This window comes from Coregonus lavaretus (assembly GCF_964263955.1).
Source record: "Coregonus lavaretus genome assembly, chromosome: 16".
NCBI lineage: Eukaryota > Metazoa > Chordata > Actinopteri > Salmoniformes > Salmonidae > Coregonus > Coregonus lavaretus.
In genome coordinates, this window is record NC_140003.1 from 13442794 (window position 1) to 13470408 (window position 27615).

The following is a 27615-nucleotide window of genomic DNA, read 5'->3' on the forward strand; positions in this document are numbered from 1 at the left end:
GGTATGACTTAAAGATTGCTGTACACCAGCGGAAACCATCCAATTTGAAGGAGCTGGAGCAGTTTTGCCTTGAAGAATGGGCAAAAATCCCAGTGGCTAGATGTGCCAAGTTTATAGAGACATACCCCAAGACAATTGCAGGTGTAATTGCTGCAAAAGGTGGCTCTACAAAGTATTTACTTTGAGGGGGGGTGAATTGTTATGAACGCTCAAGTCTTCTGTTTTTTTGTCTTATTTCTTGTTTGTTTCACAATTAAAAATATTTTGCATCTTCAAAGTGGTAGGCATGTTGTGTAAATCAAATGATACAAACCCCCCAAAAATCGATATATGTATATACAGTGCCTTCGGAAAGTATTCAGACCCCTTGACTTTTTCTACATGTTGTTACATTACAGCCTTATTCTAAATCTGCTAAATGACTAAAATGTAAAATGTAAATGTAAAATTGATTAAATTGTTTTCTTCCCCCTCATTGATCTACACACAATACCCCATAATGACAAAGCAAAAACAGGTTTATTTTTACTTTGTTCTACGTTGTAGAATAATAGTGAAGACATCAAAACGATGAAATAACAAATATGGAATCATGTCGAACCAAAAAAGTGCTAAACAAATCAAAATATATATTTTATTTTTTATTCTTCAAATAGCCACCCTTTGCCTTGATGACAGCTTTGCACATTGATCTGGTGCTCCCTGTATATACATGTAGCTCCATTCTTGTGTATTTTATTCCTCTTGTTTTACTATTTTTTGTTTTTTTACTCTGTATCGTTGATCATGATTATGTTTTTGTCAAATACAATATCTGTTTGGGCTTCTTTTGTTAATTTGCAGAGTACAAATTATTTATAATTATGTTCGGGCCCCATCCACTTGAAAAAATCGGTCCCCGGCTGAACCTAGTTAAGGACCCCTGCTCTATGGCTTGGCTTTGCAACTTGTTATATACAATGCCTTCAGAAAGTATTCACACCCCTTTATTTTTTCAATAAAAATTTGTATTACAGCAATAGTACAAATTCATTAAATTGAGATTGGCCTACACACAATACCCCATAATGTCAAAGTGGAAGTATGTTTTTTTTAGTTTTTACAAATTCATTAAAAATAAAAAGGTGAAATGTCTTGAGTCAATAAGTATTCAACCCCTTTGTAATGGCTAGCCTAAATAAGTTCAGGAGCAAAAATCTGCATAACAATTCACATGATACGTTTTTGAATGACTACCTCATCTCTGTGCCCCACACATACAATTATCTGTAAGATTCCTCAGTCGAGCAGTGAATTTCAAACACAGATTCAAACACAAATACCAGGGAGGTTTTCCAATGCCTCACAAAGAAGGGCACTTATTGGTAGATGGGTAAAAAAAAAAAAAAAAAGCAGACATTGAATATCCCTTTGAGCATGGTGAAGTTATTAATTACACTTTGGATAGTGCATCAATAAATGCAGTCAATACAAAGATACAGGTGTCCTTCCTAACTCAGTTGCCGGAGAAGAAGGAAACCGCTCAGGGATTTCACAATGAGGCCAATGGTGACTTTAAAATAGTTACAGAGTTTAATGGCTGTGATAGGAGAAATGTCACGAACGTCGAAGGATGAGGACCAAGGCGCAGCGTGATGAGCGAACATACTTTACTTTATTAAGTATCACACGATAAACAAAACAATAAACGATAACGTGACGTCCTAGGTCTAAACACAACCAACACGGAACAAGATCCCACAACTACTGTGGGAAAACAGCCTGTCTAAATGTGGTTCCCAATCAGAGACAACCAGCCACAGCTGACACTCGTTGCCTCTGATTGAGAACCACACTGGCCAACATAGAAATAGAACAACTAGAATCTACAACATAGAACATAAACACATAGAATTTACACACCCTGGCTCAACATATAGAGTCCCCAGAGCCAGGGTGTGACAGTACCCCCCCCCCCCCCCCCCCAAAGGCGCGAACCGCGCCTAAACATAAACCAAACAGGGGAGGGCTGGGTGGGCATTCCTCCTCGGAGGCGGTTCCGGCTCCGGGCTAGACCACCACCCTTCAACCATCCCCCCGTAGCGCCCCTGGTCCGGTCTGGCCCTGCTGGCTGGAGCTGGACTGGACATCGTAGGAGCGGATACCTTAGGCTCCGGTGTGGAGCAGCTGACCGGTACCTGACCAGGCACCGGTGACCCAGGCACGGGTTGTGCCGGACTGACGACCCGCACCCCTGGCTTGGTGCGTGGAGCAGGAACGGGCCGGACCGGGCTGACGATGCGCACCCCTGGCTTGGTGCGTGGAGCAGCAATGGGCCGGACCGGGCTGACGATGCGCACCCCTGGCTTGGTGCGTGGAGCCGGAACGGGCCGTACCGGGCTGACGATGCGCACCCCTGGCTTGGTGCGTGGAGCAGGAACGGGCCGTACCGGGCTGACGACTCGCACCCCTGGCTTGGTGCGAGTGGCAGGAACAGGCCGGGCCGGGCTGGCGACGCGCACCATTGGCTTGGTGCGGGAAGCAGGAACGGGCCGGGCCGGGCTGACGATGCGCACCCCTGGCTTGGTGCGTGGAGCAGCAACGGGCCGGACCGGGCTGACGATGCGCACCCCTGGCTTGGTGCGTGGAGCAGGAACGGGCCGGGCCGGGCTGGCGACGCGCACCATTGGCTTGGTGCAGGAACAGGCCGGGCCGGGCTGGCGACACACACCGTAGGCTTGGTGCGGGGAGCAGGAACAGGCCGGGCCGGGCTGGCGACGCGCACCATTAGCTTGGTGCGGGGAGCAGGAACAGGCCGGGCTGGCGACGCGCACCATTAGCTTGGTGCGGGGAGCAGGAACAGGCCGGGCCGGGCTGGCGACGCGCACCATAGGCTTGGTGCGGGGAGCAGGAACAGGCCGGGCCGGGCTGGCGACGCGCACCATAGGCTTGGTGCGGGGAGCAGGAACAGGCCGGGCCGGGCTGGCGACGCGCACCATTAGCTTGGTGCGGGGAGCAGGAACAGGCCGGGCCGGGCTGGCGACGCGCACCATTAGCTTGGTGCGGGGAGCAGGAACAGGCCGGGCCGGGCCGGGCTGGCGACGCGCACCGTAGGCTTGGTGCGGGGAGCAGGGACAGGCCGGGCCGGGCTGGCGACGCGCACCGTAGGCTTGGTGCTGGGAGCAGGAACAGGCCGGGCCGGGCTGGCGACGCGCACCATTAGCTTGGTGCGGGGAGCAGGAACAGGCCGGGCCGGGCTGGCGACGCGCACCATTAGCTTGGTGCGGGGAGCAGGAACAGGCCGGGCCGGGCTGGCGACGCGCACCATAGGCTTGGTGCGGGGAGCAGGAACAGGCCGGGCCGGGCTGGCGACGCGCACCATTAGCTTGGTGCGGGGAGCAGGAACAGGCCGGGCCGGGCTGGCGACGCGCACCATTAGCTTGGTGCGGGGAGCAGGAACAGGCCGGGCCGGGCTGGCGACACGCACCATTAGCTTGGTGCGGGGAGCAGGAACAGGCCGGGCCGGGCTGGCGACGCGCACCATTAGCTTGGTGCGGGGAGCAGGAACAGGCCGGGCCGGGCTGGCGACGCGCACCATTAGCTTGGTGCGAGGAGCAGGAACAGGCCGGGCCGGGCTGGCGACACGCACCATTAGCTTGGTGCGGGGAGCAGGAACAGGCCGGGCCGGTCTGGCGACGCTCACCATTAGCTTGGTGCGGGGAGAAGGAACAGGCCGGGCCGAGCTGGCGACGCGCACCGTAGGCTTGGTGCGAGGGGCAGGAACAGGCCGGGCCGGGCTGGCGACGCGCACCGTAGGCTTGGTGCGAAGGGCAGGAACAGGCCGGGCCGGGCTGGCGACGCGCACCGTAGGCTTGGTGCGAAGGGCAGGAACAGGCCGGGCCGGGCTGGCGACGCGCACCGTAGGCTTGGTGCGAAGGGCAGGAACAGGCCGGGCCGGGCTTGCGACGCGCACCGTAGGCTTGGTGCGAGGGGCAGGAACAGGCCGGGCCGGGCTGGCGACGCGCAACGTAGGCTTGGTGCGAGGGGCAGGAACAGGCCGAGCCAGGCTGGCGACTCGCACCGTAGGCTTGGTGCGAGGAGCAGGAACAGGCCGGGCTGGGCTGTGGAGACGGATTGGAGGCCTGGAGTGAAGAGCTGACACAACCCGTCCTGGCTGAATGCCTACCTACACACACTCTGTGTGAGGCATCAGCACAGGACGTACAGGGCTGTGTACACATACTGGCATAACAGCACGTGACACTGGCGCAGGATATCCGGGACCGAGGAGGGGCACTGGAGGCCACGAGCGCTGAGCCGGCACACTCCGTCCTGGCTGCATGCCCACCTTCGCACGACACGTGCGGGGTGCTTGCACAGGACGTACCGGACTATGCCGGACCACTCGTGGCACAGTACGCAGCTCCGCATACCCCGGAACCTGCCCAGTCTCATGCTGCCATGCCTGAGTACGGGGAGTTGGCTCTGCTCTACATCCAGGCTCCGCCAACCTGCCTTCCGGCCCCCCAAACCCGGTGGCCTCCTCTCCTAATCTCCCAATTCGCCCTGTGGCAGCCTCCTGCTGCCCCATCGCCCATGCCGTGTGCCCCCCCCTAAAAATTTATTGGGGGTGCCTCTCACCTGTCCGACCACGGCCCGGTTGGCGCCGCTTCTCCTCTCCTGCCTGGGTCTCCCCCTTCATAGCCTTCCGGTACCGGACGGCCTCCTCCTCCGTAATCTGCCCCCAACCGAGGAGGACATCCACTAGAGTTACCTCCTGCGTGTGTTCCTGGACACGCTGTTTGGTCCTGTGGTGGTGGGATCTTCTGTCACGAACATCGAAGGATGAGGACCAAGGCGCAGCGTGATGAGCGAACATACTTTACTTTATTAAGTATCACACGATAAACAAAACAATAAACGATAACGTGACGTCCTAGGTCTAAACACAACCAACACGGAACAAGATCCCACAACTACTGTGGGAAAACAGCCTGTCTAAATGTGGTTCCCAATCAGAGACAACCAGCCACAGCTGACACTCGTTGCCTCTGATTGAGAACCACACTGGCCAACATAGAAATAGAACAACTAGAATCAACTAGAATCTACAACATAGAACATAAACACATAGAATTTACACACCCTGGCTCAACATTCCAGACTCACATAAAGAATCTCCAATCCAAAGTTAAATCTAGAATCGGCTTCCTATTTCGCAATAAAGCCTCCTTCACTCATGCTGCCAAACATGCCCTCGTAAAACTGACTATCCTACCGATCCTTGACTTCGGCGATGTAATTTACAAAATAGCCTCCAACACTCTACTCAGCAAATTGGATGTAGTCTATCACAGTGCCATCCGTTTTGTCTCCAAAGCCCCATACACTACCCACCACTGTGACCTGTACGCTCTTGTTGGCTGGTCCTCACTACATGTTCGTCGTCAAACCCACTGGCTCCAGGCCATCTATAAATCACTGCTAGGCAAATCCCCGCCTTATCTTAGCTCATTGGTCACCATAGCAGCACCCACCCGTAGTCTACGCTCCAGCAGGTATATCTCACTGGTCATTCCCAAAGCCAACACCTCCTTTGGCCGCCATTCCTTCCAGTTCTCTGCTGCCAATGACTGGAACGAATTGCAAAAATCTCTGAAGCTGGAGACTCTTATCTCCCTTAATAACTTTAAGCATCAGTTGTCAGAGCACCTTACCGATCACTGCACCTGTACACAGCCCATCCGAAATTAGCCCACCCAACTACCTCATCCCTATATTATTTATTTTGCTCTTTTGCACCCCAGTATCTCTATTTGCACATAATCTCTTGCACATCTAGCATTCCAGTGTTAATACTATTGTAATTATTCTGCACTATAGCCTATTTATTGCCTTACCTCCATAACTTGCTACATTTGCACACACTGTATATATATTTTCTGTTGTATTTTCTGACTTTATGTTTTTTTACCCCATATGTAACTCTGTTGTTTTTATTGCACTACTTTGCTTTATCTTGGCCAGGTCGCAGTTGTAAATGAGAACTTGTTCTCAACTGGCTTACCTGGTTAAATAAAGGTGAAATAAAAAAATATATATATATAGAGTCCCCAGAGCCAGGGTGTGACAAGAAAACTGAGGATGGATCAACAACATTGTAGTTACTCCACAATACTAACCTAAATGACAGAGTGAAAAGAAGGAAGCCTGTACAGAATAATAATGTGCAAGTAGACTTACGCAGAAAGACTCAAAGCTGTAATCGCTGCCAAAGGTGATTCTAACTTGTATTGACTTAGAGGTTGAAATTTGCTAACATTTCTAAAAGAGGTTTTCACTTTGTCGTTATGTGGTATTGTATGTAGATGAGTGATAAAAGTAATATATTTATTCCATTTTGAATTCAGGCTGTAACACAACAAAAGGTGGAATAAGTCAAGGGGTATGAATACTTTCTGAAGGCACTGTAGTTGCTGTTATATTCACTGGACAGCATTATATAATAGTTCACCATAATAATATAAAAAGGACCTGTATATTTCAGTAAGTAGGGGTGCTGCAGCACCCCCTGAAAAATCAGAATAAAAAAAATATATGCAAACACCCTTGTCCCTAGTGCTGTTACATCACATAAATGGTTCAGCTTTAGAGTGGCCTGCTTTCTTTCTTCATGTCATGACTGTGAAGTTATTTCAATAACACGTTTTTAACACTCCTTGACATCATAATGACCTTCCACTCCTGCGCTGGATGGATTCGATCAGTGCGGCACTAACACAGGATAGTATAACGTAAGATGACAACAGCAATCCACCGTCATAGGGAATAGGCAGCCTCTAGGATCCTCGCACCTCTGAATCTGAACATCTTGAAAGCCACCATGCAGTCTTTTTCATTTTAAATCATCACTCTGTGTCTAATAAATCACTGTGTTTATTTCATGAAAATAACTGAAAATATATGTTTAACCCCCTAGAGTCGTTCCATGGCCCGCGAAAAATCTAATGAGCATAATTACAAAATCCCTATCAAAATCTGTCAGTTTAAGCTAGAGATATGTTTTTTGCATTGGATGCGTCTCAATCAACTGCATCCACCGATGTCGCACTTCTGCAACTGCGTTGAAAGGTGGCAGAGCTAGAGCGGTGTTTGTCAGACCATGAGACATCCCGAAAACCGGTCTTCTCACGAAAACTTCTGTAGCGTCCGAACGGTTTTGCATACAAACTATTATGACCCCTCTATGGCAAGATGAGACTCTCCTGAACACGTACATGTTGTTTTGCTCTAGGACGCCCACAAGCGTCTTGGGACTCGTCTGAAGTTGGTACAGCCGATCTGCCAACTTCTGTCTGTAGCGTCCGAACAGTTTACACAGACTACACACTAATATGACCCTTCTGTGGAAAGGTGAGTCTCCATTCAGCCACAAGAGCATTAGTGAAGTCGGGCACTGATGTTGGGCGATTGGGCCTGGCTCGCAGTCGGCGTTCCAATTCATCCCAAAGGTGTTCGGTGGGGTTGAGGTCAGGGCTCTATGCAGGCCAGTCAAGTTCTTCCACACCGATGTCGACAAACCATTTCTGTATGGACCTCGCTTTGTGCACGAGGGCATTGTCATGCTGAAACAAGAAAGGGTCTTCCCCAAACTGTTCCCACAAAGTTGGAAGCACAGAACCATCTAGAATGACATTGTATGCTGTAGCGTTAAGATTTCCCTTCACTGGAACTAAGGGGACTAGCCCCAGACCATTATTCCTCCTCCACCAAACTTTACAGTTGGCACTATGCATTCGGGCATGTATTGTTCTCCTGACATCCGCCAAACCCAGATTAGTTTGTCAGACTGCAAGATGGTGATGCGTGATTCATCACTCCAGAGAACGCGTTTCCACTGCTCCAGAGTCCAATGGCAATGAACTTTACACACTCCAGCCAATGTGTCACGATCGTCAGGGAGAGACCAAGGCGCAGCGTTGAATGCGAACATTATATATTTATTTAGAATGATCACACGATCAAAACAACAACGATAACGTGACGTCTACAGTATAACACAAACCAAATCAGAACAAGAAACCACAAACACAAAGTGAAAGACAGACAGTTAAATATGGCTCCCAATCAGAGACAACCAGCTGACACTCGTTGCCTCTGATTGGGAGTCACTCAGGCCAACATAGAAAAACAAACTAGACCCACAACCTACAACACAAAACATAGAAACTAACACCCTGGCTCAACATACGAGAGTCCCCCGAGCCAGGGCGTGACACAATGCTTGGCATTGCGCATGGTGATCTTAGGCTTGTGTGTGGCTACTCGGCCATGGAAACCCATTTCATGAAGCTCCCGAAGCTCCCAGTTCTTGTGATGACGTTGCTTCCAGAGGCAGTTTGGAACTCGGTAGTGAGTGTTGCAACCGAGGACAGACGATTTTTACACGCTTCAGCACTTGGTGGTCCCGTTCTTTGAGCTTGTGTGGCCTACCACTTCGCGTCTGAGCCGTTGTTGCTCCTAGACGTTTCCACTTCACAATAACAGCACTAACAGTTGACCGGGGCAGCTCTAGCAGGGCAGCAATTTGACAAACTGACTTGTTGGAATGAGTGTTCTCGCATGCTCCCTTAAAATACCTTCATATGAAAAACGAGAAAAAGCTGCAATAGTACTGTTTGTCCATCTTGAGACACCATAGTCAGAATTAATCTAAGATAACTCAAGAAATCAGTCATTCGTTTTGAAGTTTAAATAAAATGTTTGGTGCAGTATTTCGCAAGTTATATTTTTCTCCATGAAATGCGATTTGTCTCTCGTTGAATGACAGCAAACACTTCATTGAAGAATCCCTACTACAATCAACGACGAAGGGGCGTAGACTTCGGCTTGCCTCAAGAAAATTTTTGTGTGCACAAACAGCAGAAAAATATGCACAAACTTCTTCGGATGGAAAGCATGCGGACCCCTTTACCCCTTCAATGTAGGATGATACATATGCAGAATAATCAGATCAAATTGTGATGTTATGCTGTGGGCCAAAAACTCCATCCCACCTGAACAGGCTCTTACACTAAAAGGGTATTATCATAATTTTAACGATTTCAGAGTGTTATTTCGACCTCATAGTGTGGAAATATCTTAACAAAAAATTGGAAAATCAAGTTTTTGACTTCACTGCCCCTTTAACATCTTTAAACTCTGCGAATCCCTCATGCCAATTATGCACTAAACTGCTTTCAACAGCGTCTCTCAAAGGAGCGTTCCTGTAGTGTTGTTACTGCTGCGCAACATTGCATCGTCTGTCATCACGGCTAAATGAAAAGGAGATGCCGCTCTTCAAATTCACCCTCATATCCAGGGCACTCACTGATGCATGCACAAAGTATTTGATGCTTTTGCAGTAGCAATTAGGCACTGCTATCGCTTGATTCGCTTATACAGTGGGGGAAAAAAGTATTTAGTCAGCCACCAATTGTGCAAGTTCTTCCACTTAAAAAGATGAGAGAGGCCTGTAATTTTCATCATAGGTATACGTCAACTATGACAGACAAAATGAGAAAAGAAAATCCAGAAAATCACATTGTAGGATTTTTAATGAATTTATATGCAAATTATGGTGGAAAATAAGTATTTGGTCAATAACAAAAGTTTCTCAATACTTTGTTATATACCCTTTGTTGGCAATGACACAGGTCAAACGTTTTCTGTAAGTCTTCACAAGGTTTTCACACACTGTTGCTGGTATTTTGGCCCATTCCTCCATGCAGATCTCCTCTAGAGCAGTGATGTTTTGGGGCTGTCGCTGGGCAACACGGACTTTCAACTCCCTCCAAAGATTTTCTATGGGGTTGAGATCTGGAGACTGGCTAGGCCACTCCAGGACCTTGAAATGCTTCTTACGAAGCCACTCCTTCGTTGCCCGGGCGGTGTGTTTGGGATCATTGTCATGCTGAAAGACCCAGCATAGTGGAGTTTGGAGTGTGACTGTTTGAGGTTGTGGACAGGTGTCTTTTATACTGATAACAAGTTCAAACAGGTGCCATTAATACAGGTAACGAGTGGAGGACAGAGGAGCCTCTTAAAGAAGAATTTACAGGTCTGTGAGAGCCAGAAATCTTGCTTGTTTGTAGGTGACCAAATACTTATTTTCCACCATAATTTGCAAATAAATTCATTAAAAATCCTACAATGTGATTTTCAGATTTTTCTTTTCTCAATTTGTCTGTCATAGTTGACGTGTACCTATGATGAAAATTACAGGCCTCTCTCATCTTTTTAAGTGGGAGAACTTGCACAATTGGTGGCTGACTAAATAATTTTTTTCCCCACTGTATGAGCACAATCACTCTTCAAGGTTTTGTCCCTGAATTGGAAATTAATGACAGTCAGTCAAATCTCTGGAAACATCCAGTTGTACTGCAGAGAATCACCTAGAAATAAGTGACAAACACCAGATGTTCATGTCTCTTTGATGAGGTAGTGGTCTGCATGGGATGTACAGTATATGGTCCACATCTGTGAGACATTGTAACGCACTGTTACTGCATCCTTCCTCTCAGGTGACTACAGAGTAGCTGTTCAGGAAAACAGTTTCTGATTAGCAAGCTGCTGTCTCCTTTCTTTCATTCTAATCCATCCCCAACAATGGACATCTACCTGCCCCACGCCCAGTGTCTAACGGCATTGTGTCTCTCTCACAGCAGTATGTCATATCGATGGCAAAGCTAGGTTTTCCCTCGAATACAGCTCTTTATTATTCTGCATTTTTTTGTCGGTACAGCTCGTTTGACTTAATCGTCTCAGTGTGAGAAATGTCTTGGCAGCAGAGCTGGTAACAGTACCTTGGCAATGGTCCTTTCTTCTGCCGCTTTATCGTTATGCTCTGTGAAAAAGTGGAATTCTCTGTAGATTAATCATGTTAGCTTGGCCATCCCTCTCAGAAGGTTGCGTTGGGCCAGGAAGTTTACCCCCAAGGAGGTGTAGGACAAGCCATCCCTATTAACCCTGTCTGTCCAAACAAGAAAGGACGCCATCCGTTAAGCAGACGATTCAATAATAATTTGATAATTTCATTGGAAATCATGAAGAAAGCAGCCGTAATGGTGGCAGCCAGGCCTGCGCCTTAAGGTCCTCCTTCCCTCGTCCTAGGCCACAATCGTGTGCCACCTTCCTCTGCCATTTAGATCTCAGTGACAGAGATCATCATTAGGGCACTACTTTGTTACCGTTAAAGTGCTTACTCTTGTTTTATCTTTTGGCGAGGGTTATATTTCTCTCATTTTAAATTAGACAATTTGGGCGTGATTTACTCGCCGGTAGCATCCAAGACATTTGCGTGGCCATATTTATACTGATAGTGAATGTGCGGTTCTGAGACTGGTGTTGTTCAGGGCCAACTGTCTCTCTGACCTCTCTGGGACGTCTTTGTCATTGTGCCTGGGGACAGGCTCCAGGTCTGCAGTCCTTCTGCAGTAGACCCAGGCAGAGGCAGGGCACTAAGGTGCGGTAACCAGTCACCTGCTTCTCCCTCCTCTTGTCCTGCTGCCCTGTAAAGTGTGTCAGCTCCTCCAGGTATGATTGTAATTAGGACACAGAGAGAGAGAGCCACAGATCCACAGGGTCCCACCGCCCCTCTCCCGTCCCCCACCCTCTGTCCAATTCAGATGTCCGTGAACACAGCAGAACCTGTTCAGCACAAGGCACAGGCAGCACATCCTACTTTTAGAGCTCCACTTGGGAGCCAGTAATTGGGGACGTTAGCTGAGGTCGTTGAGCATTGCTTCAACCAGTTCATCATCATCCCATCTGTCTGGGTAGGGGATGCCACCTGGGTCGTATTCATTAGTGCACAACGTAGCAAAATGTTTCGCAATGGAAAACTAAAACGAATATTTCTTGTTGGACAAATCCAAGTAGGCCCCTACCCGTTTCAGCCCATTTGCTTCCGTTTCGTTCCTAGTGAATACGACCTTGCTCAAGTGGGCTGGATTGGGTTATAGCCTAGTGGGTGTTGGTTAGTCAGACGACTGCGTATGAAGGTCACAATACAAGAACACGCCTTCAAGTCCCAGCTTTGGTTTCAGACTAACAAATAGCTACTGTATTTTCTCACCGCCAAATTCCATTTTATAATGGCGAAAGTGGAATGAGGTCAGTGCTGGCTTAGTCTGTATGCCGAGCTGCTTTTTTTAAGGCCCTATAAAATCTGCGTTGAGGAGAATGGGGGGGTACACATAGATGCAAATGATAACCGTCTTCTGGTAGAGATGGAAAGGCTTTCCCATAAACCTTCCCAATTATATGTTAACTACAAAGTAGACAATTTCTACCTGGCAGAATGATATCATGATTATTTGCATCAATCCAGTGGCCATTTCTTTTGCAAACTCTGCAATTACATGAGTGCTTACCAAACAACGGTCTCTTGCTGGTGCGCAGATATGTTAATGGTTAACTACACCCCAAAATAAAAATGTATTTGATTTTTCCCAGACCTCAAGTGGTCTCCTGATGTGGTTTAACCCTTGGCCTACAATGGTCGCGCCCTCGCGGAAATATAATGGAATATTAATACAAAAATCCCCATAAAAATCAGTCTGTTTAAGCTAGAGATATGTTTTTTTGCATGGGATGTGCCTCAATCCATCACACCCGCCGATATCGCCCTTCCGCATCTGCGGTGAAAGGTGGCAGAGCGTTGTTTGTCAGACCATGAGACATCCCAAAATTCAGTCTTCTCACGAAAATGTCTGTAGCGTCCGAACGGTTTGGCCTACATTATGACCACTCTATTGAAAGCTGAGACTCTCATGAACACGCTGGTGTTCTCCGCCCACAAGTGTCACAAGACTGATCTGAAGTTCCCTGGTACCAGTTTAAAAAAATTAATGGACGTACAGTACCAGTCAAAAGTTTGGACACACCTACTCATTCCAGGGTTTTTCTTTATTTTTACTATTTTCTACATTGTAGAATAATAGTGAAGACATCAAACTATGAAATAACACATATGGAATCATGTAGTAACCAAAACAGTGTTGAACAAATCAAAATATATTTTATATTTGAGATTCTTCAAAGTAGCCACCCTTTGCCTTGACAACAGCTTTCACACTCTTGGCATTCTCTAAACCAGCTTCATGAAGTAGTCACCTGGAATGCGTTTCAATTAACAGGTGTGCCTTGTTAAAAGTTAATTTGTGGAATTTCTTTCCTTTTTAATGCGTTTGAGCCAATCAGTTGTGTTCTGTCAAGGTAGGGGTGGTATACAGAATATAGCCCTATTTGGTAAAAGACCAAGTCCATATTATGGCAAGAACAGCTCAAATAAGCAAAGAGAAATGACAGTCCATCATTACTTCAAGACATGAAGGTCAGTCAATCCGGAAAATTTCAAGACCTTTGAAAGTTTCTTCAAGTGCAGTCGCAAAAACCATCAAGCGCTATGATGAAACTGGCTCTCATGAGGACCGCCACAGGAATGGAAGACCCAGAGTTACCTCTGCTGCGGAGGATAAGTTCATTAGAGTTACCAGCCTCAGAAATTGCAGCCCAAATAAACAGAGTAACAGACACATCTCAACATCAACTGTTCAGAGGAGACTGCGTGAATCAGGCCTTCATGGTCGAATTGCTGCAAACAAACCACTACTAAAGGACACCAATAAGAAAAAGAGAATGCTTGGGCCAAGAAACACGAGCAATGGACATTAGACCGGTGGAAACTTGTCCTTTGGTCTGATTATTCCAAATGTGAGATTTTTGGTTCCAACTGCCTTGTTTTTGTGAGACGCAGAGTAGGTGAACGGATTATCTCTGCATGGGTGGTTCCCACCGTGAAGCATGGAGGGGGAGGTGTGATGGAGTAGCAGTGATGGTGCTTTGCTGGTGACACTGTCTGTGATTTATTTAGAATTCAAGGCACACTTAACCAGCATGGCTACCACAGCATTCTGCAGCGATACGCCATACCATCTGGTTTGCGCTTAGTGGGACTTATCATTTGTTTTTCAACAGGACAATGACCCAACACACCTCCAGGCTGTGTAAGGGCTATTTTACCAAGAAGGAGAGTGATGGAGTGCTGCATCAAATGACCTGGCCTCCACAATCACCCGACCTTAACCCATTTAAGATGGTTTGGGATGAGTCGGACCACAGAGTGAAGGAAAAGCAGCCAACAAGTGCTCAGCATATGTGGGAACTCCTTCAAGTCTGCTTGAGAGAAGCTGGTTGAGAGAATGCCAAGAGTGTGCAAAGCTGTCATCAAGGCAAAGGGTGGCTACTTTGAAAAATCTAAAATGTATTTGGATTTGTTTAACACTTTTTTGGTTACTACATGATTCCATATGTGTTATTTCATAGTTTTGATGTCTTCACTATTATTCTGCAATGTAGAAAATAGTCAAAATAAAGAAAAACCCTTGAATGAGTATGTGTGTCCAAACTTTTGACTGGTACTGTATACACTACCGTTCAAAAGTTTGGGGTCACTTAGAAATGTCCTTGTTTTCCATGAAAACATACATTAAATGAGTTTGAATAGGAAATATAGCAAAATGAATAGGAAATGTAGTCATTGACAAGGTTAGAAATAATGATTTTTAATTGAAATAATAATTGTGTCCTTCAAACTTTGCTTTCGTCAAAGAATCCTCCATTTGCAGCAATTACAGCCTTGCAGACCTTTGGCATTCTAGTTGTCAATTTGTTGAGGTAATCTGAAGAGATTTCACCCCATGCTTCCTGAAGCACCTCCCACAAGTTGGATTGGCTTGATGGGAACTTCTCAAGCTGCTCCCACAACAGCTCAATAGGGTTGAGATCCGGTGACTGTGCTGGCCATTCCATTATAGACAGAATACCAGCTGACTGCTTCTTCCCTAAATAGTTATTGCATAGTTTGGAGCTGTGCTTTGGGTCATTGTCATGTTGTAGGAGGAAATTGGCTCCAATCAAGCGCCGTCCACAGGGTACGGCATGGCGTTGCAAAATGGAGTAATAGCCTTCCTTCTTCAAGATCCCTTTTACCCAGTACAAATCTCCCACTTTACCACCACCAAAGCACCCCCAGACCATCACATTGCCTCCACCATGCTTGACAGATGGCATCAAGCACTCCTCCAGCATCTTTTCATTTGGTCTGCGTCTCACAGATGTTCTTCTTTGTGATCCGAACACCTCAAACTTCGATTCGTCTGTCCATAACACTTTTTTCCAATCTTCCTCTGTCCAGTGTCTGTGTTATTTTGCCCATCTTAATCTTTAATTTTTATTGGCCAGTCTGAGATATGGCTTTTTCTTTGCAACTCTGCCTAGAAGGTCAGCATCCCGGAGTCGCCTCTTCACTGTTGACGTTGAAACTGGTGTTTTGCGGGTACTATTTAATGAAGATTCCAGTTGAGGACCTATGAGGCATCTGTTTCTCAAATTAGACACTCTAATGTATTTGTCCTCTTGCTCAGTTGTGCAACGGGGTCTCCCACTCCTCTTTCTATTCTGGTTAGAGCCAGTTTGCGCTGTTCTGTGAAGGGAGTAGTACACAGCGTTGTACGAGATCTTCAGTTTCTTTGGAATTTCTTGCATGGAATAGCCTTCATTTCTCAGAACAAGAATAGGCTGATGAGTTTCAGAAGAAAGTTCTTTGTTTCTGGCCATTTTGAGCCTGTAATCGAACCCACAATTGCTGATGCGCCAGATACTCAACTAGTCTCAAGAAGGCCAGTTGTATTGCTTCTTTAATCAGCACAACTGTTTTCAGCTGTGCTAACATAATTGCAAAAGGGTTTTCTAATGATCAATTAGCCTTTTAAAATGATAAACCTGGATTAGCAAACACAACGTGCCATTGGAACACAAGACTGATGGTTGCTGAGAATGGGCCTCTGTACGCCTATGTAAATATTCCATAAAAAATCAGCTGTTTCCAGCTACAATAGCCATTTACAACATTAACAATGTCTACACTGTATTTCTGATCAATTTGATGTTATTTTAATGGACAAAAAACGTGCTTTTCTTTCGAAAACAAGGAACTTTCCAAGTGACCACAAACTTTTGGAACAGTAGTGTATATGCGGATAAATAAGGGCATAAATACATGCAAAACAAAAAAACATATATTGTTTCCTGATCTTTCTTATATCTCTCAGATATAGGACTGTCACTTCAGAACAAACTTTGTTTGATTTTTTCTGTTGTTCCATGTAGTGGATCTGTTATTCTATGCGTTTCTATTGGCTAATAGCAGTATTGCCAAATTCATTTTTTTTATATATATATTTGTTATACCTTAAAGGTTCTTCAAATTCAAAATCAAATAGCTAAATTATCTTAAAACAATTCCATATGTTAGCTTAGAACCCCTCCCACCCCACCCCTTAGACTCTAAAGGGTTAATTAAGCATTGCTGTGGACTTAGAACATCCAATGTTGTTGTTTTTCTATTAAAAAAGTGTACTTTTGAGAGTGGAAACCTGAAGAAAAAAAACAGGGAAAATCGTAGACCTGGAAAAATGGAGAAAACTGAATTTTTAAGTTTTATTGTCACATGCACAAGTACAGTGAAATGCCTTTCTTGCAAACTCAAAACCCAACAATGCAATAATCAACAACAATGTATTACTAGAAAAAAACACAAGGGGAATAAGAAATATGAAATACAATAATGTAGGGGAATCAGGCAAAGAAATTTATAGGGCCCTATGTATTGCATCAAATGCCTTTTAGTCACCAAGTCTATTGGCTTTACAAGGACTTTGAGATCACACAGCCAGCTTAGCAGATTTCTGATGACTAAAACCAACAACAATGTAAGCTACTCACAGTCAATACTATTGTATGGTTTGGTAATACACCAAAGGTTAATGTCTGATACATTTTAAGCCTCTAAAGTTCCTTAACAATTGTTCTCTCTCTTTTCTCCCATCCAGGTGGTTGCGTATCACTACTGCCAGGCTGACAACACCTACACCTGCCTGGTCCCAGAGTTTGTTCACAGTATCGCTGCCCTGCTATGCAGAGCGCACCAGCTCACCGCCTATAGAGAGCTGCTGCTGAAGGAGCCCCATCTACAGAGCATGCTCAGTCTGCGCTCCTGCGTCCAGGACCCCATGGCAGCCTTCCGCAGGGGCGTGTTGGAGCCGCTGGCCAACCTCCGCAAGGGTACGATGCTAAGCTAGTTACACCTAGGTTAATTCATATCTGACTGTCTCGTTGTCACTGGTGTTCATGGTCCAAAATGAAGTCTTGAAAGCACACATTGAATACATATTATATAATCTAGGCCTTCAGTGGCTCAAGGTTTCTAGCAAGTGTATTATAACTGTAATTTAACCACAGGTTTGCTTAGATGTCTGTGTAGAGACAGATGCGGACCGTTCCAAGGTGCCCTTCGGTGTCATAAATTGCAGACGGCTACCTAAGGTCACTCCAGAGACCATTTACTGTTCTTTTTTTTTACTTCTTCCAGCCGGTTGATATACATTTGTTCCATTCCTTACACAAAGGACCTGAAATACCTGAGTTAAATGGGTTAAGTGCGGGCCGTACTAAGGGAGCATAGTCTGCGCGGACATTGTTAATTGCTTAGCGTAGGCGCTCCGTGTTTGCTCTGACACAACATTGATTTGAATTGGCGTTATACTAAATAATTAGCATTACTTTCTTATTGTTGGAAGAATAGTGCCTCTCCAAGGAAGCGTGACCCTCGTGACAACTGCATCTCTCTGAGACAGACAGACAGACAGACAGACAGACAGACAGAAACACGACTATCTCAAGGTCAAGTCCATTGTGCAAAGACAACACGACCCACCATTTTCCCTGCTCTACACTGAATTGATATGTTACTGCAGCAGCCTAAACACCCGATGTAGATAAACAAACAGGAGATGGAAAAGATGAGAACCAATGTGCAGCCAGGGCATACAGCAGCTCTCCTGTGACGGAACCGCTATGGTGGACTGATGGTCCCCCTCACATGTCTCCTTTCCCTTGCCTCCCCTCACGACTGCCCCCTGTTCCTTATTGAAATTAATAGCCTGTTTGATTGGGCTTGATACAGGGTGAAAAGTGTTGATTGGTCCACTCCATCACAACGAGAGGGTGGGGTTGTACAAATCTGATTTGACATCCCAGCTGGGAGAGGAGTTGAGATTTGCACATTTTCCTGTAATTAATATTTTAGCGTGTTTCTGATCACTGTGCAGTGTGAGAAGCTGGATGTGAGGAGGAACACTAGGTTGCATCCCATATGGCACCCAATCTGTATGGAGCGCACTACATTTGACAAGTAGCCTATGGTCAAAAGTAGTGCACTATATAGGAAATAGAGTGTCATTTGGGATGCACACAAGGGCCCTGTCGTTCTACTGCTGTGAAAACATGGCTTAGATACTGCAGTGAAGAAGAGCAGATCCTCGCTGCGGTCTCACCACAGAGCAGTTGAGTGTACTGCACTATACAGTGAGGGAAAAAAGTATTTGAATACTGCAGCGCCCGCAAGGTCCCCCTGCTCAAGAAAGCACATATACAGGCCCGTCAGAAGTTTGCCAATGAACATCTGAATGATTCAGAGGAGAACTGGGTGAAAGTGTTGTGGTCAGATGAGACCAAAATGGAGCTCTCATCAACTCAACTCGCCGTGTTTGGAGGAGGAGGAATGCTGCCTATGACCCCAAGAACACCATCCCCACTGTCAAACATGGAGGTGGAAACATTATGCTTTGGGGGTGTTTTTCTGCTAAGGGTACAGGACAACTTCACCGCATCAAAGAGACGATGGACGGGGCCACGTACCGTCAAATCTTGGGTGAGAATCTCCTTCCCTCTGCCAGGGCATTGAAAATGGGTCGTGGATGGGTATTCCAGCATGACAATGACCCAAAACACACGGCCAAGGCAACAAAGGAGTGGCTCAAGAAGAAGCACATTAAGGTCCTGGAGTGGCCTAGCCAGTCTCCAGACCTTAATCCCATAGAAAATCTGTGGAGGGAGCTGAAGGTTCGAGTTGCCAAACGTCAGCCTCGAAACCTTAATGACTTGGAGAAGATCTGCAACGAGGAGTGGGACAGAATCCCTCCTGAGATGTGTGCAAACCTGGTGGCCAACTACAAGAAACGTCTGACCTCTGTGATTGCCAACAAGGGCTTTGCCACCAAGTACTAAGTCATGTTTTGCAGAGGGGTCAAATACTTATTTCCCTCATTAAAATGCAAATCAATTTATAACATTTTTGACATGCGTTTTTCTGGATTTTGTTGTTGTTATTCTGTCTCTGACTGTTCAAATAAACCTACCATTAAAATTATAGACGGATCATGTCTTTGTCAGTGGGCAAACATACAAAATCAGCAGGGGATCAAATACTTTTTTCCCTCACTGTAGATATGGCTGCCGACTAAAACACACTCATGTTCATTCAACACTGTGCTAGCTGTAGAGATGTGGGAGAATACCAGAGTAAACCATTTAAAGATGTGTTAATGCACCAGGCACTGCAGTGCAGAGAGATCTACCCATGTCATCTAAGTACAAAGTTGTTTATAGGTCTTTAAAGTGTGGTGTCCAACTATATTACTCTCTTTCTCTACTGTGTGTTCAGTTCTTATTTTTACTGACAACAAACTCAAAATAAAATATTCTACTCCTTGGCAAAATGCCATGTTTGCAGTCGACTTGGCCTGAAAGGTTTGTGAATTGTCGATTTGTTTCTTTCCACCATGTCTTCTCCACTCATCCGTGTGTGTGTGTGTGTGTTTAGAGAGGAAGATTCGCGAAGAAGACCATATCATACTGATAGATGGGCTAAACGAGGCAGAGTTCCACAAGCCCGACTACGGAGACACCATCGCCTCCTTCATCACCAAGATAATCTCCAAGTTCCCCTCCTGGCTCAAACTGGTTGTCACTGTCCGAGTCAACCTACTGGTGAGTCTCCATGTACACTCCTACTGTACGGTGTAGGATTACAGAATTCTGGTAACTTTCCAAAAATGTCCAGGTTTTCCAGAAATCCTGGTTGGAGGATTTCGGATTTCCAACCGTGATTTCTGGAAAACCAGGGAATTTTGGAGAAGTTACCAAAATGTTGCAACCTAAGATGGTGTGATACTGCAGCAGGTAGCTTAGCGGTTAAGAGCATTGGGCCAGTAACCGAAAGTTCACCGGTTCGAATCCCCGAGCTGACTTGGTGAAAAATGTGTCGACGTGACCTTGAGCAATGCACTTAACCCTAATTGCGCATGTAAGTCACTCTGGATAAGAGCGTCTACTAAAATGGTAATATGTCACCATACAGGTATTCATGTTGATATCCTATAATTCACTAATTAATTGAATTGACACCCTGTATTTTTCCCAGTAAGGGTGCTGATGAGTTTAGCTGTATTCAAGGGCCATCTCAGCACAGCTAACTTGCCAATTTCATGTGAATAAGATACTTTTACAACCTCCATGGGTAAGTCTGGGTATCAATATTTGATATGTCTCTCACTGAATGACACAAGCACCGGCAGATCCTGACAAGTGTAAAAGATAAACTGCTTTACGAAGCGTTTCTTGTTGTCATACACTATCCTCTACAAAGTGTAATTTCTGTTGAGTGCTTCGAGAATGGTAGTGGAGAGAGTGAGAGAAATAACAGTTACCTGTTAAACAAGACAGCATGACAACAGAACATGCAGACAGAGCCACTGAGTCTACCAATGGAGGAGATGAGCTGAGCTGGGTTGTGTCCCAAATTCCCTATTCCCTATGTAGTGCGCTACTTCTTACCAGAGCTCTGACTACATAGGGACTAGGGTGCCATTTGAGACGCAGATCCTGGTGTCACTTCTTTGCATTCTTTGCAGAGGTTTTGACAGGTCTGATGGACAGAGATGGACAGGGCTGGGCTGATTGCCTTGGCTGGCAATGTAGACTGTGGGAGAATCTCAATGTCATACTCCTCGCGTCCTCTCTCCTCGCCTCCTTCTCAAAACCCATTGGAGGAGAAGGTCAGATGGGAGGGACCTCTGGCTTTCTCCTCCAATAGGTTTGCAGAAGGAGGAGAGGAGAGAGGATGCAAGGAGTGCAATTGAGATTTTTCCTGGGCCTTGGGATAATTTGGCAGCTGACTGACAGCCATATCTGTACCAGCTCTAGTCATTATTGCTCTCTCAGCCACCCTGGCCACGGGCACAACCATCCATCACTGTGCATAGGCAGGAGTTAGTTACACTGCACTGCAGACAGGGAGCATAGGAGGCAGCACACATTTGTTAGATCTATGCTGTTCAGTTTTCTTTTTTTACGACTGGAGAATTTAAGGGGTATGGGTAAGGGATTATCCTGATCTCGTATTCAATAATTTTTTAATTTCCTGCTCCGTTTTGGTTATTCCTTGCATGGTGTGGGTGATTCTGTGATGTGTAGGGTTCTATACTGCGATCAAAACAGTCACATTTGCAACCGTTTGACTTGGCAGTGCGACATTTTTTATTGGTCTCAAGGTTGCCCGTGAAAAAAGTGTACCTGGTCACGTTCGTTTTTGGTTCACAATTATTATTATTTTTATCTTCATGATTTATTCAAACAGTAATGTGCAGTTGACCAAAAATATAAAAACTTTCGGAAGAGGCAACAATGGCACGGGAATATTGTAATAATGCTATTTTTTATCTAGGCTATATAATTGATTTAAAAAACTGATTCCCAAAGCTGTTTGTTCGTTATGTCGATTATTTATCACATGCGCACTGCACACATACACTACCAGTCAAAAGTTTTAGAACACCTACTCATTCAAGGGTTTTTCTTTATTTTTACTATTTTCTACATTGTAGAATAATAGTGAAGACATCAAAACTATGAAATAACACAAATGGAATCATGTAGTAACCAAAAAAGTGTTAAAGAAATCCAAATATATTTGAGATTTGAGATTCTTCAAATAGCCACCCTTTGCCTTGATGACAGCTTTGCACACTCTTGGCATTCTCTCAACCAGCTTCACCTGGAATGCTTTTCCAACAGTCTTGAAGGAGTTTCCACATATGCTGAGCACTTTTGGCTGCTTTTCCTTCACTCTGCCGTCTGACTCATCCCAATCATCTCAATTTGGTTGAGGTCGGGGGATTGTGGAGGCCAGGTCATCTGATGCAACACTCCATCACTCTCCTTCCTGGTAAAATAGCCCTACACAGCCTGGAGGTGTGTTGGGTCATTGGCCTGTTGAAAAACAAATGATAGTCCCACTATTCCAAACCAGATGGGATGGCGTATCGCTGCAGAATGCTGTGGTAGCCATGCTGGTTAAGTGTGCCTTGAATTCTAAATAAATCACAGACAGTGTCACCAGCAAAGCACCATCACACCTCCAGAGAATTTATCCAAGGGCCTCCCTAGGGTTGCAAAATGTCCGTAACTTCCCAGGTTTTCAAGAAAATGTACAGGTTTCTTTTTTAGAATGATGGATCAATATATTTTGACATGACATGTAGCCTAATTTCTTTGTGTGTAGATACCCTTTAATTCAGGTGCACACCAGCCAGACAGTTGTGCTTGGCTATACAGGGTTCATATAGACATTGGTAAGTCAAATTCAAGGACAGCCAGTTTCATCATAGCGCTTGATGGTTTTTGCGACTGCACTTGAAGAAACATTCAATGTTCTTGAAATGTTCTGTATTGACTGACCTTCATGTCCTAAAGTAATGATGGACTGTCATTTCTCTTTGCTTATTTGAGCTGTTCTTGCCATAATATGGACTTGGTGTTTTACCAAATCTTCTGTATACCCTCCCCCTACCTTGTCACAAGACAATCGATTGGCTCAAATGCATTAAGAAGGAAATAAATTCCACAAATTAACTTTTAAGAAGGCACACCTGTTAATTGAAATGCATTCCAGGTGACTACCTCATGAAGCTGGTTGAGAGAATGCCAAGAGTGTGCAAAGCTGTCATCAAGGCAAAGGGTGGCTATTTGAAGAATCTCAAATATAGAATATATTTTGATTTGTTTAACACTTTTTTGGTTACTACATGATTCCATATGTGTTATTTCATAGTTTTGATGTCTTCACTATTATTCTACAATGAAGAAAATAGTAAAAATAAAGAAAAACCCTTGAATTAATAGGTGTTCTAAAGCTTTGGACCGGTAGTCGGGCAGAGAGAGCGCGCAGCTCTCAAACAGCTGGTTGTTGCATGGAGCAACTCACCTAAGACCGACATCGGTAGTAGGGGTAGGAAAGCTGTATGAAAGTTGTTCAAAGTTATGATATCTACCAGTAAATGCTAAGGCAAGGATGGGTATGCAAACCAGTTATTTAAAAAGTTAAACGTTTTGGTTGAATATTTGTGATGCGCAATTCAGTTATCATGGAATAGCCTACCTTAAAAATCAGACATTTCCTCTAGGGTTTGGTCCTTGAAAAGTCCTTGAAGTTATGGTAGCCGATTTAGACGTTCTACTGCTCCAATATAATTATTCTATGATTTCATTTCTGATCAGTTTTTATGAGAGATGTAGCTGCTTTCGTTTGTTTCCCGTCCTTTCAATTGATGGGTGTTGCACTAGTCTGTTGCGCTTGTTGCGGTAAAACCATGTGTGGTTATTATGAGCAAGACAACATCGAATGTTGGCTTCAACTTGGTTTTCCATACAAAGTGTTCCATTACAAAGGGAACCTGGTTTTAGGTCGCTTTCTCGTAAAAAAAAATATAATAACCCTTCAATAACTCTTCAACATCTCAAATGGCGAGACTGACTAGCTACTACATGGACAGACTTCATTAGTGTGTTTGTGTCGGGAGCCTGCTGTCTATTTATTTAGCCAGGCAATGCCCACATTATTCTGACATATTTTAGAATGTAATTTTTTAAAAATGCAAATGCCATTGGGTAGGCCTAAAATGCATTCTTAAAGTGGTAATGCATACTTTTTAGCATACCGGTACATTTTTGGGGGAGTTTTTTTTTCTATAGGGTAATTACAACAATTGTGGAAAAAATGTAGGTCCTTGAAAATTACAATTAAGTGCTTGAAAAAGTCCTTGAATTTGACTTACCAATGTCTATATGAACCCTGTATAGCCAAGTACAACTGTCTGGCTGGTGTGCACCTGAATTAAAGGGTATCTACACACAAACAAATTAGGCTACATGTCATGTCAAAATATATTGATCCATCATTCTAAAAAAAGAAACCTGTACATTTTCTTGAAAACCTGGGAAGTTACTGAAATGTTGCAACCCTAGGGAGGCCCTTGGATAAATTCTCTCATTAAGTAGGTAGGATAAGTGGAGACTAGAGCCAGGTGACGGTGTAAGTGTTACCTCATGCTCACACATCCAAAGTGTAAACAAGATCTGAAAGCAAGGTCGCTCACAATGGCTAACACCACAGACTAATAACTGTGAGGTGTTCTTAGGGGAGGTGTTGCTCACAGGAAACTTGGCCAGCCTGTGTATTATTCAGTATTTTCTCCTTTATCTCTCGCTCACTTTCACTGTGTCTGACTCTCCCTCTATCTCTCTCTCTATCTCTTCTCTCGCTCTCTCTCTCTCTCTGAGAAGAAGGCGTTATCTCTGGGCTGCATTACTTCTCTATCCTCTCCAGAAAGGCAGGGGGATTGCAGCAGTATTAAGGCGGATTGATTTTTCCCACCCTGAGGAGTGAGATTGAAGTGTGGGTTGTGTCCACAGCGTGCCCGCTAAAAGTCTCCCCAATGGACCCATCTCCTGCTCTCTCCAGATCTCACAGTCTCCCAGCTCCCAAAGCCTTTGTTTGCAAACACAGCGGCGAGTGACTGCGGCAGGCCGATAGCTTAGTGCTCAGTGTCAGTTCCAGCTAGCCCCCTGTGCTTACTGACCTTGGGCTGATAAGAAAAGCTGGAGGATCCACACATGATATAGCTTTCATGGAGAGTGGAAGATTTTCCATTAAGCTCTTCATTTTGCGGTGGTTTCTGTTGTGTGGAGAGAAACCGTTTTGGAATACGAATTTAGAATTCTGGGCATACACTTAAGTGTACATTATATGGTTGATTTATTGTTTTACCCACTTTCTCATTTACATAGACATCATTTTCTGTATGGGTGATGATACTGGAGAACAAATATTTCTAATTTAAAAACGATATAATGTAACAATATAATATTAAAGTGCAGTAGCAAATCTAATGACAATATCCTTGTGCCTTCCATAGGAAATCACAAGCCTCCTCCCCTTCTCCAAGATCTCCCTGGACGACTTCCCAGAGAACAAGGAAATCAACACGGACCTCAACGCCTACATCCAGTACCGCATCAACGGCAGCAAAGACATCATGAACAACATCTCCCTCAACGGCAAGGCCGACCCCATCATTGTGGGCAAGGTGAGCAGCCACCTGATTGCCCGTAGCCAGGGCTCCTACCTGTACCTCAAACTGACCCTGGACCTGTTCGAGAGGGGCCACCTGGTGATCAAGAGCGCTAGTTACAAGGTGGTGCCCGTGTCGCTGGCAGAGCTCTACCTGCTGCAGTGCAACATGAAGTTCATGACTCAGTCGGCGTTCGAGCGCTCGCTGCCCATCCTGAATGTAGCGCTGGCGTCTCTTCACCCGATGACGGACGAGCATCTGTTCCAGGCCATCAACGCGGGTGCCGTACGTGGCGAGCTGCCCTGGGACGACTTCCAGCAGCGCATGGAGACGTTGTCCTGTTTCCTCATCAAGCGGCGGGACAAGACTCGCATGTTCTGCCACCCGTCCTTCAGAGAGTGGTTGGTATGGAGGGCCGAAGGAGAGAGCACCGACTTCCTCTGTGACCCCAGGTGAGTTAGACTAACTCAAATCTACCCTGGTTAGTTAGGCGAACTTAAGCCCAATCAGTGAGTTAGGCAAACTTAAGCCCAATCAGTAAGTTAGGGAAAGTCAAACCTACCCAGTAGGGATGACCACGGTTATTAGAATATTTGAATATCTGAACGGACATTAGTATTATAATATTTGGGAGAGTATTCATTTTTTGAAAAAAAAAATATATATGCTAATTTTAACAATATTGCTACATAGCCTACAAGGATAACCATTACATTAAACATTTTAATAAAACAACAGTTTTAAGACAGTTTTTACGAGTGCGCCCCATAAAAAAGACGCACCGGTAACCTACACACTTATCACACATGTAGCTTGTTGTTATTGTAGCTTGTTGTTATTGTAGCTTGTTCTTATTGTCGGTCAATCAAAGTGGCGCTACAGTCATAGGCACCATGTGAAGTGGGAGATTTCTAATCAATGCTAAATGGAATTAAAATTACAAAATTAAATTGGCCAAATGAGAGGGAGTAGGCTACAATGATCAATCAACAGGTAGGCTGTTTAAAGGGAAGCAACATATTCATCTCCAGCACCACCCCAACATCAACATATGTGAAAATAGTGTGTTTCTATGTTTTGTAGTAAAAAAGATAGAGAAAGATAAGTGTTTCCAATGACATTATCACCAGATTAGTAGACAATGAGTAGACAATTAGTAGGCAATGCCTACTCACAATTGGTGAAATCACACAATGCACACCGATGATGTAATTCGAAAACATTTATCTTCCTCTATCTTTTTTACTACAAAACATAGAAATGCACAATTTTCCCATATGTTGGGGAGGTGCTGGAGATGATGAATATGAAGTAAAAAAATTGTGATGTTTCCCTTTAATATGAATGGGGTTTTTGTAGACTAAAATGGGGAGCACAGCAAAATAGCCTCAATTAGCCTTACTACCGTAGCTAGCTAGCTGGCTAACTTTGCTTGCTACTGTCGCTAGCTAGCTTCTTTACAACGATTTGATGCAGTCAAGACAGGCACTACCAGATGGTATGATAGATAACCTATGGCAGCAACAAGTTTGTCTAACTAGCGCAAGTCGGTTTGACTACTTTCTCTCTCTCCCTCCTGCCACACACATAGACAGTCACACACACCGGCCCCTGCTCCTCTCCCGCCCCTCCCCCATCTTCTGCTGAAACAAGCAGAGTGCAGCGCACCAGCTCTCTCCCGATTTGCACAAGAAGTAAAAACATTTTTTTAAACACATGTACATTGAACAAAAATATAAACGCTACATGTAAAGTGTGTTTCATATGTGTTTCATAAGCTGAAATAAAAGATCCCAGGAGATTTCCATAGGCACAAAAAGCTTATTTCTCTCAAATGTTGTGCACAAATTTGTTTACATCACTCTTAGTGAGCATTTCTCCTTTGCCAAGATAATCCATCCACCTGACAGGCGTGGCATATCAAGAAGCTGATTAAACAGCATGATTATTACACAGGTGCACCTTGTGCTGGGGACAATAAAAGGCCACTCTAAAATGTGCAGTTTTGTCACACAACACAATGCCACAGATGTCTCAAGTTTTGAGGGAGGGTACAATTGGCATGCTGACTGCAGGAATGTCCACCAGAGCTGTTGCCAGAGAATTGAATGTTAATTTCTCTACCATAAGATGCCTCCAATGTCGTTTTAGAGAATTTGGCAGTATGTCCAACCGGCCTCACAACCGCAGACCACTTGTAACCACGCCAGCCCAGGACCTCCACATCCGGCTTCTTCACCTGCGGGATTGTCTGAGACAGCTTATGTAACTGTGGGTTTGTGTA

The 27615-nt window shown here is 45.0% G+C and overlaps 1 protein-coding gene across 1 annotated transcript in view; it reads left to right on the forward strand.

The window, feature by feature from the left end:
- The window catches only part of LOC311144136 (protein TANC1-like), a 294875-nt gene that overhangs the window by 217404 nt on the left and 49856 nt on the right, over positions 1 to 27615 (forward strand). The window contains exons 12-14 of the mRNA XM_084180127.1: positions 16914 to 17145; positions 19745 to 19911; positions 25176 to 25783. Coding sequence (XP_084036253.1) covers positions 16914 to 17145; positions 19745 to 19911; positions 25176 to 25783 — 1007 coding nt within the window. The remainder of the gene's footprint in view (positions 1 to 16913; positions 17146 to 19744; positions 19912 to 25175; positions 25784 to 27615) is intronic.